The sequence below is a fragment of the Capra hircus genome, chromosome 13 (assembly GCF_001704415.2).
Source record: "Capra hircus breed San Clemente chromosome 13, ASM170441v1, whole genome shotgun sequence".
NCBI classification, from domain to species: domain Eukaryota; kingdom Metazoa; phylum Chordata; class Mammalia; order Artiodactyla; family Bovidae; genus Capra; species Capra hircus.
The window spans coordinates 2,021,681-2,039,339 of record NC_030820.1 but is presented as its reverse complement, the minus strand read 5'-3'; the positions used below and the strand labels follow the sequence as shown (position 1 = coordinate 2,039,339).

General features: G+C 43.8%; 1 protein-coding gene across 8 annotated transcripts in view; it reads right to left on the bottom strand.

Annotated features, from left to right (window-relative positions):
- Window positions 1-17,659, bottom strand: part of PLCB4 (phospholipase C beta 4) — a 471,668-nt gene that overhangs the window by 140,424 nt on the left and 313,585 nt on the right. For all 8 annotated transcript variants that reach the window (XM_018056911.1, XM_018056915.1, XM_013968409.2 and 5 more), the window contains 2 exons: window positions 17,435-17,494; window positions 15,845-15,988 (listed from right to left, as the gene is read on the bottom strand). In XM_018056911.1, the coding sequence (XP_017912400.1) occupies window positions 15,845-15,988; window positions 17,435-17,494 (204 nt within the window). The remainder of the gene's footprint in view (window positions 1-15,844; window positions 15,989-17,434; window positions 17,495-17,659) is intronic.

Here is a 17,659-nt window from a genome sequence, read left to right as displayed (position 1 = left end):
AAATGGACACCACACCCAAACAAATCATCCAGGACAGCCACACCTCCTGTCTGTCCTCCTCAGGACCCATTTATCTTCCCTAAAAAACATCTGCCCCTTGCCCCCCTCCACACCATGTTAACATGCTATATGAACTCTAAAATCTCACTGCCCTTTGGGGGTTCACTTCTTTCTGTGATGCCCCTGTGCACACAAAATGAAAACTTAATTAATTTGTATGCCTTTTCTCCTGTTAATTTGTCTTGTTGTCAGCCTATTTCATAGACCCAGCCTAAGTCACACATATATATATACATTCAGAATAAATTTATGCTCGTGTTTACTTGTGCTTTCTGAATGAACAACATGATATAAGCAATACACGATGCTCTTTAATGGCTCAAAAGGCACAGAGCAGCGCCATTCAAAAAGAAAATGGGAGGGGGTTCCCTGGTGGCCCTGTCGTTAAGAATCCACCATGCAATGCAGGGGACATGGGTTTGATCCCCGGTCAGGGAACTAAGATACCACATGCTGCAGAGCAGCTAAGCCTGAGTGCCACACCTAGAGAGTCCGTGTTCCACCAAGGACAAGACCCTGCCTAACAGCTGGGATCCCACGTGCAGCAGCTCAGACCCAATGTCGCCAAATAAACATTTTTAAAAAGAAAAGCAAATGAGATGTCCTGTTTATTTTATATAACAATATTTTATATCCATATGGATAACTCTGAAATAAGTGAAGAATTGTAAGATTTTAAGAGAACACAAAGCATCATTTTATGCTGGTCAGAAACTACCGGTTTTGTAAGAGTGCATTTTTGGTCTCAACTGTCAGATTTGCAGAATCCTGGCGGTGAGGGATGGGTGAAGAGCTGACGAATTAAAAGGTGTTCATGAAATTGTTTCTGTGGCTGATGCCTGTATTTAAGATCTCTAAGGTCATTTTTTCTCCTGACACATGTCAGTTGACAACACTAGCAAATTAAGCTGTGCCAAAATGAATAGTACTCGACATGCAGACAAATGCTACCTGCTGAGGGTCTGAATAAGTATCATCAATCAAGGAGCCTCTGTCTGTTTATACTTCCAGGCAACATCACTGATCAGTCTGGGCTGATCAAATGTACAGGTAATCCCACAAACCAAACAGGACTTTCAAGATAAAAAGTACTAAAAAGAATTTAAATCAAAGGGTTTGAGTTTCATTATCTAATTTCCTTTCATTTATGGAAAAAATCCCACACTTCCTCTGCTCTATCCCCTAAAAATTGGGGAGGGAAGGAAGAGACATGGCAGCAGGAAAACAAGGACAATAAGAAGGATGTTAATGGTAAAGATGAATGACTGTCTGCGTTATATTGTTCTGACACATCTGGGAAAATACTGGGCTGAGCAATGCCATTTGCTGACTTTTTTCTCTGTAAAACAGTAGTTCTGAAACATATTGTGTCTCTTCAATAGGAATGAATGAATGAATGAATGAATGAATGCATACCCATTTGGGAAAAAAGAAACAAAAACGGAATATCCCTCCTCCTGGCTGAAACTGGTATGAGAATATATCACTGCTTATGAGATAGCTATAGCAAAGAAATTCTGCTAAACAAGGCTTCTTCATGCTCACTTGACCAAAGAATCTTCTTTGCACGTGGACTTTTTTTTGCGGAAAACACTGTGCAGGCCTCGGATTTCGGGAGCACTGCCCCGTGACCACAGCTCCCAGAAACAGTGACATTAAACGGGCACCTGAAAAGTACAGCAACACCATACGGTGCTGCAAGTGGAAGAGACCAGTCCTCAGACTGGGAGCTGCCGCAGAGGGAGTGAAGAACACAGGGTCTGGAGCAGACCCAGCGCCTGGTTCAAGACACCAGCTCGCCATTTACTGTCTGTGCGAACCTGGGCAAGCTACTCAACTCTCTGGGCCTATTTCTCCCTCTGCAAATGAGAATAATCCATCTCACAGGACTGTTTTGAGAATTAAATGAGATAACGCCCGCCAAGCACTCTCAACGTATCTAGCATCCAATATGAAATCAAAGCTTTACCGCTGCTGTTCTTCTTATAATCATTAGGGGCCAGTAAACTTTATCTGTAAAGAGCCAGGGAATAAATACTTTAGGAACTGGGGGCCACATATGGCTCTCTGTTGCACAGTTTTGCTTTAATAATCTTTTCAAAATTTAAAAGCCATTTTTAGCTCACTGGCTATACAAAAAATCAGGCTGAGGGGGAATTCCCTGTGGTCCAGCGGCTAAGACACCACACTCCCAATACAGGAGGCCCAGATTTGATCCCTGGTCAGAGCACTACATCCCGCATGCTGCAACCGAGAGTTTACAAAAGCAACCAAAGACCCTCCATGCCGCCATGAAGACTGAAGATCCTGGGTGCTACAGCTAAGACCCGCTACAGCCACATAAACAGAATAAACATTTTAAAAAGTCAGAGCAGAAGGCTGGATCTGGCCCATGGACTGTGCAATTAGGATTGTTAAATTATTTCCTTAGAGGCAACAGAGTCTCATCTCAGGCATTGCCAACCCACCTCCTCACGTGTCCCATCTTTCAATTATACCCCAAAGGTAAGAAAACACACAAACACATGTAGGCCCATGTTACACACACATTATGTTCCCAGTGACATTTTTTTTTTTGCTAGCAGTAAAAACTGGAGCTATGTGGTAAATGGAGAATCAATTTACAGCTAGTGACATTTTTCTGTCCCAGGGGCCAAAAGGTGAAATTCAAACTTCTGGTACAATTAGAGTAATTCATTTTGCATTCCCTTGGCAGAGTCATTTGATAACACTTGCAATTAGGGCAACCCAAGTGACTGCGGGCTGGGCCCAGGGCTGAGTCTTTTCTCAGGAAACCTTCGCGTTCATGAAACCTTAGCAGAGAAAACATGTCCCCTGTGAAGATCACAGCATTGGAACAGAAGAGGCTGAGAGGTTTCCAGAGAAGCATGAGAGGCAACAACCTAGAAAACCCACCTTAAAGGTCATGGGGACTTACAGTTAAATTGAAGCCCAAGACAACATTTTAAAGGCCAAGAAAATACACATGATAAACCTGTTAATGATAAAATATAGTACTATGTTAAACTGCTTTCCTGGTGGCTCAGATAGCAAAGAATTGCCTTGTAAGGCAGAAGACTTCGGTTTGATCTCCGGGTCAGGAAGATCCCCTGGAGAAGGGAATGGCTACCCATTCTAGTATTCTTGCCTGGAAAATGCCAGGGATAGAGGAGCCTGGTGGGCTACAGTCCATGGGGTTGCAAAGAGTCAGACACAATGGAGCGACTAACACTTTCACTTTAATGTTAAACTCTGCTGGCATGAGCCCAACTTAGTATAAATGAAAATTGTGTGCACATTAAAAAGACACATTAGAGTGAGTATGGGGGTTGTAAATAGGGGGAAGGGGGGCACCCCTTAAGTGGACATGGGTTTTTCTTTAGGGGTATGCTGCTATAGAACTAGATGCGGTCATGGTTGCACAGCACTGTGATACACTGTGCTCAGTCACGGAGTCAGAGTCGACTCTTTGTGACTCCATGAACAACAGCCCGCCAGGCTCCTCTGTCCATGCGGTTCTCCAGGCAAGAAGACTGGAGTGGGTTGCCATTTCCTTCTCCAGGTGATGTACTAAAAGGGCACTAAAATGTTCACTTAAAACAGTTAATTTCTTGTGAATTTCACTTGCATTCACTTGTGACAGGCCTCACTGGAGGCTTCTTTCTCACTTTGCTTCCAGTCTGACCCCAAGGAAACCTTCTTGATGAAAGTGACAAGGCGCCTGAGAACCACAGGGAAACCTCTTCCAGCTCCAGTGCTGGGTTCCTGCACATGCATTTTGGTAAGGAGTTTTACTAAGAAAAATAACACTAAAACCCCACATTTGATGACTTAAGAAACTGGTAGGGGAGGGTGGTGTTTCAAAAAAATAAGGATAGTCACCTTTGGAATGTTAAGGGGTATAGAGATGGGGAACACAGAGACAGGAGGTCAGGGCCAGCCTGCAGATGAGCTCCCAGTGAGCAGCCAGTGAGCTCCTTCACCCCGTGTGACCACAGCAAGTCCAGGACACTCACATCCCTCAGAGAACATATTCTAAATTCACTGTCTCTTCCTCCCTTGCCCCAAAGTAACTAGGCCCTCAATTTCTGATGATCTTAGCAGCATGCTCTCAGTTAATCAGATTTAAAATCTCCTCCAATTTCACCTGGAACAGTCTCTTGATTTCAAATGTTTCTCAGGTCTTCCTGCTTGTGTAACTGCTGAAGGCAAGGACGACTTATTTCCTTGTATCCTACCTCTGCAGAGCTGGTCCTCCAAGTCTGCTGATGAGGAACCCACAGATTTGAGGGCCAACTGTATGATGCCATTTTATACAGGGGACTTGAGCGCCTGTGGATTTTGGTATATTCAGGGGTTGGGGGGGGGTGCAGTTCCTGGAACCATTTCCCTGTGGATATTGAGGTACAACTGTACTTCTCAAATTTGAAAGTGTAAAGGAAGTACCTAGAGATCTTGTGCAAATGCAGACTCTGATTCAGCAGGTCCGAATCAGAGGATACGCCTGAGACCCTACATTTCTAAGCTCCCAGGTGATGACGACCCTGCTGGTCCAGACCACACTTTGGGAAGCAGTGCTCTGAGCCCTGTGCTATTACCGTTATTACCTTCCCTGCAAAGGCAGGAGACATGAAACACTCAGGTTCGATCCCTAGGTTGAGAAAATCCCCTGAAGGACGAAACAGTCATGCACTCCAGTATTCTTGCCTGGAAAATCCCATGGACAGAGGAGTCTGGCGGGCTACAGTCCATGGCGTCGCAAGGAGTCAGACAGGACTGAGCAACTAAAATAATCACCTTTTTAGAACGTCAAGATCATGTTGCATCCTTCCTACAACTCAAGCCATGACCTTCTGTTATATCCAAAGAATCTTCAGAATAGACACAGGGATCCAAGCAACTAACTGGTACCCTTCTTGGCATCTAGTACACATTTTTATTTTGTAAAGAAATTCCATGTCTTTATAGGGGAAAGTAACTTCAAGGGTCATTCACTGTAACTCTCTTTTTTTAAAAATGAGGATAAGAAAGCTCATGTAGAAGAAATGATTTGCTCACATTTATAATTCATCAAAGAATAATCCTAGGATGAACAGCTGAATGAAGGAAGGAAAAAAGACACAAAGGGCATCTTCACTTAAAAGGCCAGTGAGGTAAATACATTATGCAAACATCAGCATTCACTTTAGCGCAAATTCATCCACGCCGCATGCCGGCTGTTTTCTCGAGCTGAGGTTCCAAATGATCCACAGACAAGTTTGCTGTTTGACACACACAGTGCTAACAAAAATGAATATATTTGTCAACATTTTAACATCAGGAAATTTCATGTAAAAAATCCACATGTCCAGTATCTCATGGAAAAAAATGCCACCAACAACCATCTAGCAACCTCTGGGCCATGTTCTGTTGGTTGGAAAACTGGCAAGAGTTAAGTGCCCCCAGATGGGATATGTACCCCTTACTTCACTACATTCTATTCCATCCCTGTCTCTCTCCCAGCACCTTTCCATTACTCACATCATCTCCCTGGCTCCCGTAGGCATCTGGGTCAACAACTTCTGGTCTAAAGGAACTAATTTTTGATAATATAGAGATAAAGAAACAATTTCAGAGTGCAGAGAGCACCACCATGGGTCAGACACTACGTCCTGGATCCTGGGACAGACAGTCTGGCAAGAGGAGCATGCGAACTGCTGGAAGAAGGGAGGGGAAAGATGACAGGCGGCCATGGAGGCCCCCAGGGCAAGTGTTACCCACTCTACACGCACTGATGCATGCGGCCCTCCCAAGGCTCAGGATCCACACGCACTGATGCATGCGGCCCTCCCAAGGCTCAGGATTCGCATGCACTGATGCATGCGGCCCTCCCAAGGCTCAGGATCCACACACACTGATGCATGCAGCCCTCCCAAGGCTCAGGATCCACACGCACTGATGCATGCGGCCCTCCCAAGGCTCAGGATCCACACGCACTGATGCATGCGGCCCTCCCAAGGCTCAGGATTCGCATGCACTGATGCATGCGGCCCTCCCAAGGCTCAGGATCCACACGCACTGATGCATGCGGCCCTCCCAAGGCTCAGGATCCACACGCACTGATGCATGCCGGCCCCCTCCCCAAGGCTCAGGATCCACACGCCACTGATGCATGCTGGCCCCTCCCCAAGGCTCAGGATCCACACGCCTACTGATGCATGCGGCCCTCCCAAGGCTCAGGATTTCATGGTCTCCACATTCAACCCAGCTATTAAGCAAATGAGCCCCACTTTCTTTTTGGCAAGAAGAGAACACCTAGGTGAGATGGGGACACTTAAAGCTCACAAATACACATCCGCCCATTTGCTCCAATTCACAGCTTGTCCCTAAGAAAACTTTTTACTGCCCCTTGCTGATTTGCTTCCCATGAATTTGGGATGGTTTAAAGAAAAAATAAAACAAGAGCATGTCAACATTCACTCTTGGAAACACGAAACAAACACACGCACATACACGTACCTCATCCCAAACTTGAGCCTCAAAAAACCATGAGACAGTGTGGTGAAGAACTTAAATCAATTAGTATATTGGGGCTTGGACGATGGATGGGAAAGGCAGATTTACAACTGAGCTCCTTTAGCATTCAGCAGGCATCGGCTCAGGTGAGACCAGGCAGCAAACCAGTAAATGCAAGTCCCTCAAACCAGGAAACGCAAGTCCCTCAAACCAGTAAATGCAAGTTCCTCAAGGCTCCTCTGCAAGAGAATCAGGAGAAACTCCTTACAGAGCTTTTCTGCAGGGCAGCAGCTCTAACCTTGAGCTCCTAACTCGAGCACAAGATCTCACATCTCGGATTAATTTCCCAGGTACCGCTGAAGTTGCTGGTCTGGGACCACACTTTGAGAACCACCAGATAGCTAATACAATTAACACTACACTTCAAGAAATAGCTTTTTCCTCACTAGGGTCACAGAAATAAATTCCTTTTAATCATGCTTTTCGTATTAGTGAATTCTGGACTGTGAAGAAGGCTGAGCGCCGAAGAATTGATGCTTTTGAACTGTGGTGTTGGAGAAGCCTCTTGAGAGTCCCTTGGACTGCAAGGAGATCCAACCAGTCCATTCTGAAGGAGATCAACCCTGGGATTTCTTTGGAAGGAATGATACTAAAGCTGAAACTCCAGTACTTTGGCCACCTCATGCGAAGAGTTGACTCACTGGAAAAGACTCTGATGCTGGGAGGGATTGGGGGCAGGAGGAAAAGGGGATCGAGGATGAGATGGCTGGATTTGGTGATGGACAGGGAGGCCTGGCGTGCTGCGATTCATGGGATCACAAAGAGTCAGACACGACTGAGTGACTGAACTGAACTGAACTGAAACATTTCTGCCAAGGCCACGGGAATCAGTAGGTCTATAGATTCACCTGCCTGCTGCAGTCAATTAATTTGATAAAAACTTGTTTGGGTTCAAAGTGGCTGTAATTTTTGGACTAAGTCCATTTGTATGCTAAGCAAATGGGGACTCAAACTTCATCCAGCATCAGAATCACCTGGGAGGCTAGTTAAAATATTACTGTAAAAATACTGAATCATGATGATGTGCCCTCAAATTAATATACCATTGTTTATATCCATTGTTTATAACATTGTATATTAATATAACTGTTATATTAATCAGTTATACTTCGATTAACAAAAAGAGAAACAAAAAACAGAGAGCTGAGCTCCATTCTGAGAATTTCAGATTTATTAGGCTGGCGTAAGACCCAAGAATTTGCATTTTTAAGAAAGTCCCAGGTGAGGCTTCTGGTTAGGTCCCTTTGAGTAGGTCTGTGCTTGCCTATGGGTAGAGGACCTAGCTGAAAGGAGGGGAGCTCTGCATGAGCACTAAGTCACTTCAGTGGTGTTCGGGACCCTTTGCAATTCGACCCTACGGACTGCAGTCTGCCAGGCTCCTCTGCCCATGGCATTCTCCAGGCAAGAATAATGGAGTGGGTTGCCACGCCCTCCTCCAGGAGACCTTCCAGACCCAGGGATCGAACTCGAGTGTCTTTTGCCTTCTGCCTTAGCATGTGGGCCCTTTACCACTAGCGCCACCTGGAAATCTTAGGGGAGCTCTGCAGGGTGTGAGCAAAGCCATTAGGCGGCACTGACTAAATGTGAACTTGACTTTTTCCCTTAACAAAACAAAGAATAAATCCCTTCTCCAAGAACTTTTGCAGTAATTCTTCCACTCAACATAATTTCAATTCAGCAGAGTGATTTTGACATTCAATTCAATTGACTAAAATAAGATTTTATTACCTGTAATAAACTATCTGACCTTATCTTTTTCGTCTGCAAGAAGAAGACACAACATTTTTGTAATTTACTTTCTACAGTATTCAATCATGGGCTTATTTGATGACTTGGTTACAAAGCATAATTTATGGAGTTTGCCAAATATTTATAACCTACAGAAAGTATGATGAGCAGTCTGGAAGTTGTCTAAACTCAAATTCAAATCTGTGCATTTTGAACTTCATAATAACAGCTTATTTTTGTAATCAAAATAAAATTCAACTTGGTATAAAATAACATATTTATTTGTGGAGATTTTCAAAGAGGGCTGCCTTTCAATCTTATGTACAGTGACTGCGCTTACAGTTTGCTCTGTAGCACCAGCTGGAACTAAATGAAAGACATCTGAACTCCCTTCAACACGCCAGAGACAAAATCTTCCCCAGCTAGTTGTATCCTGAGAGAAAAAATACATCAGAGAAACCAAATTTCTCTTCTAAATAAGGAAGTTTGTTACAATATTTGGCATTTCTTGTAGGGTTTATGGGCTTCTCTCATGAGAATCTGCCTGCAACATGGGAGACCTGGGTTCGATCCCTGGGTTGGGAAGATCCCCTGCAGGAGTGAATGGCTACCCACTGCAGTATTCTCGCCTGGAGAATCCCCATGCATAGAAGAGCCTGGTGGGCTACAGTCCCCAGGGTTGCAAAGAGTTGGACACAACTGAGCGACTAAGCACACAGCACAATAGGTTTTATGGTAAAACAGTGGCAGAGAGATGAGGAGGATTCAGAAAAAAGCTCTATTACATACAGTTTAGAAAAAAAAAGGGAAATATCTCCTTCATGCAATTGTGTCTACTTATAGATGTTTTAAGTTATGTGACCAATCAGACATACCTATTACCCAAAGGCATACTGGATTTGAGGAAAAAGTACCAGCAATTTACTAGCAATTCCTTTTAACAGAAGACCTTTAAGGAGAGGAAATGAAAGCAGAGTTTTCTAACTGGAATGATAGGGAGGATTTAGGGAAGCAGAAAATAATGATCTCAATTGGAAAGAGGTCAAGACACTGGGGTTACAGCCTCCAGGCTTGTCATGGATCCTCAGCAACGGCCCCCTTACATCCTGAAAAGTGACTCTAAAAATAATGCCATGGAATCCCAGACATTTTGGACTATGATTGAACCACATTTTCTTGGTTTTCTTATCCAAACATCATTCTCCTAGCTTTTCTTATAGCTAACCTGTAAAAAACTTTAGGGTTATACCTATTTATCACCTAGGTTAGAGTTTATGGATTCAGTCCACATAAAGACCTCAATAAAATGAGGACAGATATATGGACACTGAGGGGGAAAGACGGCGTGATGAACTGGGAGACGGGGAGTGCCACATATACACTATGGATATCATGCATAAAATAGACAGCCAACGAGAACCTGCTGTGCAGCTCGGAGAGCTCTGCTCAGCGCTCTGCGGTGACCTAGATGGGGAGGAAATCCAAGAAAGAGGGGATGTACGTGCGCATACAGCTGCTTCACTGTGCTGAACAGCAGAAACTACCGCAACACTGTAAAGCAGCTATAGTCCAATAACATTTAAGTTTAATAATGAAAAAGAAAAAAAATCATACAAAAAAAGACAAGTGAGAAGAAAAAAAAAACAAACATCTTTCACTCTCCATCTGATTCCACTCCCAGAGGCTGCCACTGTTAACGTGTTTCTTTGTCATTCTGGAAATTTTATATATATATATATATATATGTATATAAAGGGACTTCCCTTGGGAGCAGGTTCAGTCGCTGGTTGGGGAGCTCAGATCCCACGTGTCCCATGGCCAAAAAACCAAAACATAAAACTGAAGCAATATGGAAACAAATTCACTAGAGTTTAAAGACGGCCCAAGTAAAAACACTTTATATACACAAAACAATAAAATGTATGTACTGAGCACTGTTTAAATGTCAGGCACTGAAGGTTCTAGATGCTGGGGATGTAGCAGGGAATGGGGAGGCAATAGGCGGATGTCTGGCGTGTAAGTAGTGGTAAGTGCTACGAAATAAAATAAAGCAGGGCGAGGAGTTAGCACATGCTGAGGGGAGATGAGGCAGGCAGCTAAGGTGAGGTTCCAGCAGAGACCCGAGGAATGTGAGGGAGGAGGCGCTGCATGTAACTGGGGATCCTGTGCTCCAGGCAAAAGGAAGCGTATGCACAGGCAAAGTTCCTGAGGCTGGAAGGAAATGGGAGAGGGAGAGGGAGAGGGTGGCAGCCAGAGGAAGGGAGGTGAGAAGGGATTCGTTAAGGCCCGGTGAGCCTTGGAGGGTTCTTAGCATCAGTGATAGGATCTGAATTACTTTCTAGAAACATCCTTCCAACTGCTACTTTGGGAACAGACTACAACAGGCAAGGTCAAGGCAGAGAATTAGGGGAGAAGTGGTATTGAGTTGGAGAGCACTGCAGTGATGGTGAGGGTAGACTCAGCTAGATTCTAGACACAGAATGTTTGTTAACAGACCGATCAGGGCACAGGAAGAGTGTCCATGGCCTCAGCAACCAGAAGGATGTGGTTGGAAGGTCTGATGTAGACTCACGTTTAGGATCCTATCAGACATTTATTCCATGGGGGAGAAAGGTCTATAAAATTGAGCTCAAATCTTGTTAAAGCGGTAGAGGAACTGCTGCTATTGCTGCTAAGTCACATCAGTCGTGTCCGACTCTGTGCGACCCCATAGACGGCAGCCCACCAGGCTCCCCTGTCCCTGGGATTCTCCAGGCAAGAACACTGGGGTGGGTTGCCATTTCCTTCTCCAATGCGTGAAAGTGAAAAGTGAAAGTGAAGTCGCTCAGTCGTGTCCCACTTAGCAACCCCATGAACTGCAGCCCATCAGGCTCCTCCATCCATGGGATTTTCCAGGCAAGAGAACTGGAGTGGGGTGCCATTGCCTTCTCCGGTAGAGGGACTAGGCAAGCTTATTTACTCTTTAAGCAGAGGGCATGGCTGAAGAAAAGACAAGATGGGCTATAAGGCTGTCTTTTATACAAGTGTCATCTTTTACCTAAATAAGAAAATGCACCATCATTTTCACTGTCTCGGGTACTGTGAAAATATTTTGTATTTATTTGAAACCTTAACTCTATTAAAGTAAGATTTCATGTTAAATCTTATTGACTCTTAAAACACTGACTTGAAATAAGAAAAGATATCAGAGAACCCTTTTAGGAAGTGGAGGAACAAGGAAGTAAGTTGACTTTCACAGAGTCAAGCAAGGTCCCACATGGGAAAGCTGGTCTTCCGTCGACAGGACATGAATTGATGAATCCCATCTGCTTGGATTCAATATTTGGTTAAGTGAATTTTTCAGAATCACTGGACTGTAAGTATCACACAAGCCCAGGAATTAAGAATAGACTCAAGAATCTCCAATAAATACTCCTAAGCAAGGTCTGTGCTAGAAAGCCTCTTATAACTTCTATATCACTGGTCAGACCAAGACTTGCCAGATGGCAAAAAACAATCAAAACATTCTGACCACCCAGGGAATGGCTAATCCTCACAGTTAATAAGCTATTTTTCAACATTTTGTAAGTTTCTGCTCTCATCTTGCATGAGTACCATGAGTTATTTATGTTTATTTCTATACCTGTTTATGTTTGTAATAAAAACTACATCAATCAGTAAAAAATGCTTGTGGAAAGAAAGAGGGTGCCTGGTTCTTCCAGTGAATACTTAGGAAGATTTCTTTAAAGGTAACTTGCTAAGAATTTTTTCTCAAGTTCTATGTAAATGAGACAACTAAAAGACTAGGGAAAAAAGTTATTCAATTGTAGGATTCTGTTCTTTAACTGCTCCAAGAATGTCTTTAAAGTGGACTCAGTTGTGTTTTAAAGAAACCAAACTGGATATTTCAGACAATGCATTATGGGTGAAGTACAAGTGAAAAAAAAAAAAAAAAAAAAAAGGCTTCCCAGGTAGTGCTAGTGATAAAGAATCTGCCTACCAATTCAAAGATGCAAGAGACAAGGGTTCTATCCCGGGTTCAGGAAAATCCCCTGGAGTAGGAAATGGCAACCCACTCTATTATTCTTGCCTGGAAAATTCCATGGACAGAGGAGCCTGCTTGGCTACAGTGCATAAGGCCACAGAGTCGGACAAGACTGAGGACACACTGGCAAAAAATCCATCAACCACAACCAACAGACCCAAACTGAATGCAAAGATTTTGGCCGTAGCATTAAAAGATTGGCTAACAACTGAACCAAGTCTATATGTTTCAAGTTAGAATAGAGTCTTTGTGGAGTTCTGTCCCAGGCCACAGGTGTGAGGCCTTGCACCAAGGCCGCAGAAGTGGAGCCCAGAGCCAATGGCACCTCTGAGGCTAACCAAGACCCTTTGTTAACTGTGGCCCCAAACGCCCCCTGATCATTACCAACCAGCTTCCTGACACCAAATTCAGCAAAAACACTACCCCATGATCACCCTATCATACCCTAACCAGTCACCTAAAGCCAAGCCTCCAGCAAGAATCTGCTTTGTCTTGAGGCTATAAAAACTGGCTACTAACCCACGTAAGTGTCCCCTCTTCCTGGTCTGTCAGGAGGCTGGCCTGCTGCACTCGCAATGCCCACGTTATCTCTGCTCTGTGTTCTTAATAAACTCACTCCCTTCTGAAAGGCTCTGTGTCTGGAAATTCTTTTCCAATCCACACTCAGCCTGCCATAAGAGTGTTTAAGGTCTGTAAGTATAATTTTTAAAAATGATGGTTTGCTTTAATTGACTCCTGTGATAACGTGAACAGAATATTGCTAGCTAAGAGCTGTCCTATGGTTCCAGGATCCTGGGCTCCTAAGCTGTACTCATGTCAAATGGTATGACCACAAATACCCCAAATCTTATCGTTAAGTATAGACTTTTGCCCTAGAACACAGACTTATATATCACGTATTTATGACTATAGGGTTCAGACCATGGCTCTTAAGTAAAACAAGACTGCAGCAATCAAAGCATGGAAGTGAGGACATTTCGATTTACTGATCCAAGCCACTTTCCCAGGACTGTCCTTGCTCAGGGATGGGTGGAGTTGACAGTATCACACAAGAAATCCAGAAGGCTGAGTTTTAGGCTGGACCCTGGCCTAGCCTGCTGTGTAGACTCAGGTGAGTTCTTTTCACTTCTGGGCTTCCTCTTCTACATCTGAAAAATGCGGTGTCTTAGTTCCACCTCCAGCTCTGAAATTCTAGCACCCTGTGATCTGAACAGTGAACGTACACTGGGGGCTTTCGATGAGAAAGGCACAGGCACTTTCCACATAACGCATCCTGTAACCTACACAGCAATCCTATGAGCAGGCACCGTGATGCTGTTCCATTTTGAGATGAAGCAGGTGAGGCTCAGTGAGGCCACTAGCGTCTCTCGGTCACATAGCTGGGAAGAGGAAGAGGCAGGCTGTGTGGCCAGGCAACTTGTTCCCGATCCCAGATTCTTAAGGTCATATGAGTCACAGGGTTTCTTGTAATATGACAAGCTGACAAAAGGCATGACACAGGTCTACAGAACTGTCATTTTGCAAAATTTCAAGCATCTAAATATCTGTCTGATTAACAAGACTTTCTCTTTCTGGGTGATCAGCATGGACTTCTGGGATTGAATGTTGCTATGGCAAATAGCAATCAGAAAGACCTTTGTAGCAAATTATATAAGTGTGCACTGGAAACAACGCTTGTTTAGATCAGCAGGGTTCAAGAAACCATCCAAATGGGTGTTGATCTGAGCACCATGATGAAAGAACAATACTGACAGCAACATCTGTTTTCCCAAAGCGAGCTGATCTGGAAAAGCAGCATAGAACCAACCAAGCCATACACGTACAGAAGCAAAGGCTCTCATGTCGTGTGGAGCATCCATTCCTGCCTGGGCCCAGAGCCACAGTCGGGAGCTCCTCAAACTTTACTGCACATACGAGTCACTGGGTGGAGGGGCGGGGGTGGGCGTGGTTGTTAGTAATGAAGATTCTGGATCTGTAGGTCTGTGTGGGCCTGAGACTCTAATGTGCAGGGAGTTCCCACTGAGGCTTGTGCAGCTGGAAAGTAGACCACACTTTGCGAGTGAGGGTGAAAGAGTCTTGATGGTCTCAGTATCTGTAGAACTCAATTCTGCACCCCTTGATTCTGGGTTTCTCATCTCAGTTTCATTGAATAATCTCACCTGGATATTCCCTGAGGGCTGTAAAGTTCAATATTTCTAATGATGGCCTTTCTCATTCAGCCCTGCACTGAGCTTCTACTTGCAGGGTCAATGGGAAAATAAAACACCCACCTCCCAAGCCCCCAAACCCAGACCTCTGCCATGGGAGAGCAGGGGCCCAGGCCTCTTCACACATTTTATGCGAAGATAATGGTGCTGTGTCCACAGGTAATACTGCCTGAAGACAGACAACTTGCAGGAGAGTGCATGACATTCAAGGCTTTCTACTTTGGGCAATATCGCTTTGAGACTCACTTGCCAGGGCAATGGTAGGCTGGTTATGGTACTAAGATGGATCATAACCCAATACTTTCATAGCTTACAGGCAGGGTGGGTATCAATTATCTAGACGAGCACTGACAGGGTAACCACAGGCATATGCAGCAACTGAAATGCAGTTCATCTGAATTGAAAACACGTATTATATTTTGACGACTTTGTATGAACAGAAGAATGTAAAATATGTTAACTGATTTTATATTAAAATGACCTATTGGGTTACAAAATGACATACCAGAATTTTAAAAGATACATGCATCCCTATGCTCAGAGCAACATTGCTTACAACAGCCAAGACATGGAACCAATCTAAACGCCCATTTATAGAGGAATGGATAAAGAAGACATGGTACATTCACACAATGGACTACTACTCAGCCATAAAACGGAATGAAACAAGGCCATCTGCAGCTACATGGATGGACTTAAGAAATGATCACACCAAGTGAAGTCAGCCAGGCAGGGAAAGGTAAATACCATATGGTATCACTTCTATGTGGAATATAAAATAATGAAATTAATTTTACCTGTGGCTACCAGAAAAAATTAAACTGCATCTGTGGCTTGCATTATATTTCAGCTGGGTAGTGCTCATCTAACCCTTTGCTAGTCAAACTGTGGTTCTCAGACCAGCAGCATCAGCATCAACTGGGAGCTTGTTAGAAAGGGAGAATGTGTCCTCACCTCAGACCTACTGAATCAGAACTTGCATTTTTACTAAATCCCAGATGATTCTTGTGTACTTTCTGGTTAGAGAGGTTCCTACAACATACTACAGTCAGTGTTCAGGCTGCTGGTATTCATGAGTGACATGCTGAAAGGGTACTATGCTTGCTGAATTTTCTAGGGCAACATTCTAGCAAGCAATGGAAACTTTCTTTAAAATTTAAATTAAATTATACAATTCAAAATATATATCAAAATGACATTATACATGAAAAATTATGCGCACCACACATGTCCATATGGGAATGGAAGGAGGTTGTGTCACGGAGGATACCTTAGTTATTTCTGGATTTTCAGCCACCATGTACGTGAAACTGATGTTCACCAGATCTGCACCACTGCAGACACAAACTATCCGCCCTTCCAGATCATTTTCTGATTTGCCAAGAGCTTCAAGAGCAGCCAAAATTTTGGGATCCTAGAGAGGTTAACAGATAGGGAAAAATACATTAGATCACAGAGCATAGAAAAAGAAACTACATTTGATGTAAAAACATCCAGTAAAGCAAATTCTTCTTTGTATCTAAAAATGTCCAGATATCTAGTGTTATTCTAAAACTCATATAGGTAAAATCTATAACACTACACATTACTGGAACTCACCTGGTAAGAAAGGTACGATACAGTTATTGATTTAGAAGCGGGGAGGCAGGGTCCTCCTTTCAATTGAGAGTTATAGTTATTGGAGGACGTGAACTATGGCAACAGGACTCAAAGGCTCTGCCTGAGACCTGACTGTGTCTGCAAAGGTCAAAGGGGTTTCTCACAGAGAACAGTCACTGGGGATTCATGCACACATGCAGGGCATTGCCACAGTCAGCAACCTCAAGTTGTTAAAAAGTGAGATTGAGCCTTTCAACAGCCTGGACACAAAGAATGAACACGTGCATCTCCAGGAGCCCTGGCCTCCTCATTTGGAACGAAAACTGCGTAAGTTTGCCCTAATTAGCAAATAAAATAGTGGCTTTGTCCTCTGAAAGAACTCAGGGGAAAATGCCAAGGTAGTTACACAGAGATTTTAAACTAACATTAAAGAGGGTCACTAACAAAAACCAAAAACAAAGTGAGGAACATCATTTTGTTTGGAACATCTAAAAATCTGCAAACCTGCAGAAAAGGGAATACATGCTGTGCTGGAATATTCTAGGAAAACCCCATCTTTTAAATTCCTGGCGCAAATAGCTTTTCATTCAAACGAATCAATCGCTGTGAAGAAGGCTTATGTAGGTGCTCTGCCATTCTTTTTCTCTCAGAGGCAAACTGAGCCTTCAAGGTGAGCCGGGGTCTGCGTGCACAGGTGCACAAATATGGAACTACCCGAGTCATCTAAATTTCCACATCAGCCATGGACCAGAGGTGACTCACTGTTTGCTGAAAAAGAAGGTGGGGATAGGGGGAAGGCGTGCTTGCCAGATTAATTTCTGAGTTAAGGGAACAGTTTATTTCGATGCTCATATCACACCAGGGTCATAATTTTCAAAGGTTAATAACAATTTCTAATATAATTAAATGCAATGCACTCCAAATCACCCAACCATTACAGATGAGATTTCTAAACTGTATCTGTTCTTCATTTCCAGCTGATGATTTGGGGGCAGTAATGGGCCTCCCTGGTGGCTCAGTGGTAAGGAATATGCCTGCAAGGCAGGAGACAAGGTTTCGACCCCAGGTCAGGAATATCCCCTGGAGAAGGAAATGCAACCCACTCTGGTACTCCTGCCTGGGAAATGCCATGGAAGAGTAGCCTGCCAGGCTACAGTCCTTGGGGTCACAAGAGTTGAACACGAATGAGTGGCTAAACAACAGCTGAGGGGTTACACAACAGTCTGTGTCTAGAAGAACAACAAACACCAAGCGTGGGTACCTTTGGTATGGCTCCCAGCCGAACACTGTTGATGAGGGAACATTCTAGCACCTGGCCTTCCTGCAAAGAGAGCACATAACATGGCAGTGAGTCTAAATTCTGCCAGACCTACAGCACAGACAGGTGATTTGCAAATGTTTGTGATGATGAAGGCAACGCTAATTCGAGTGAGGCAGAAGCAGGATTAAAAACAAGTAATAACAACGCTAATAATTTTCAACAATC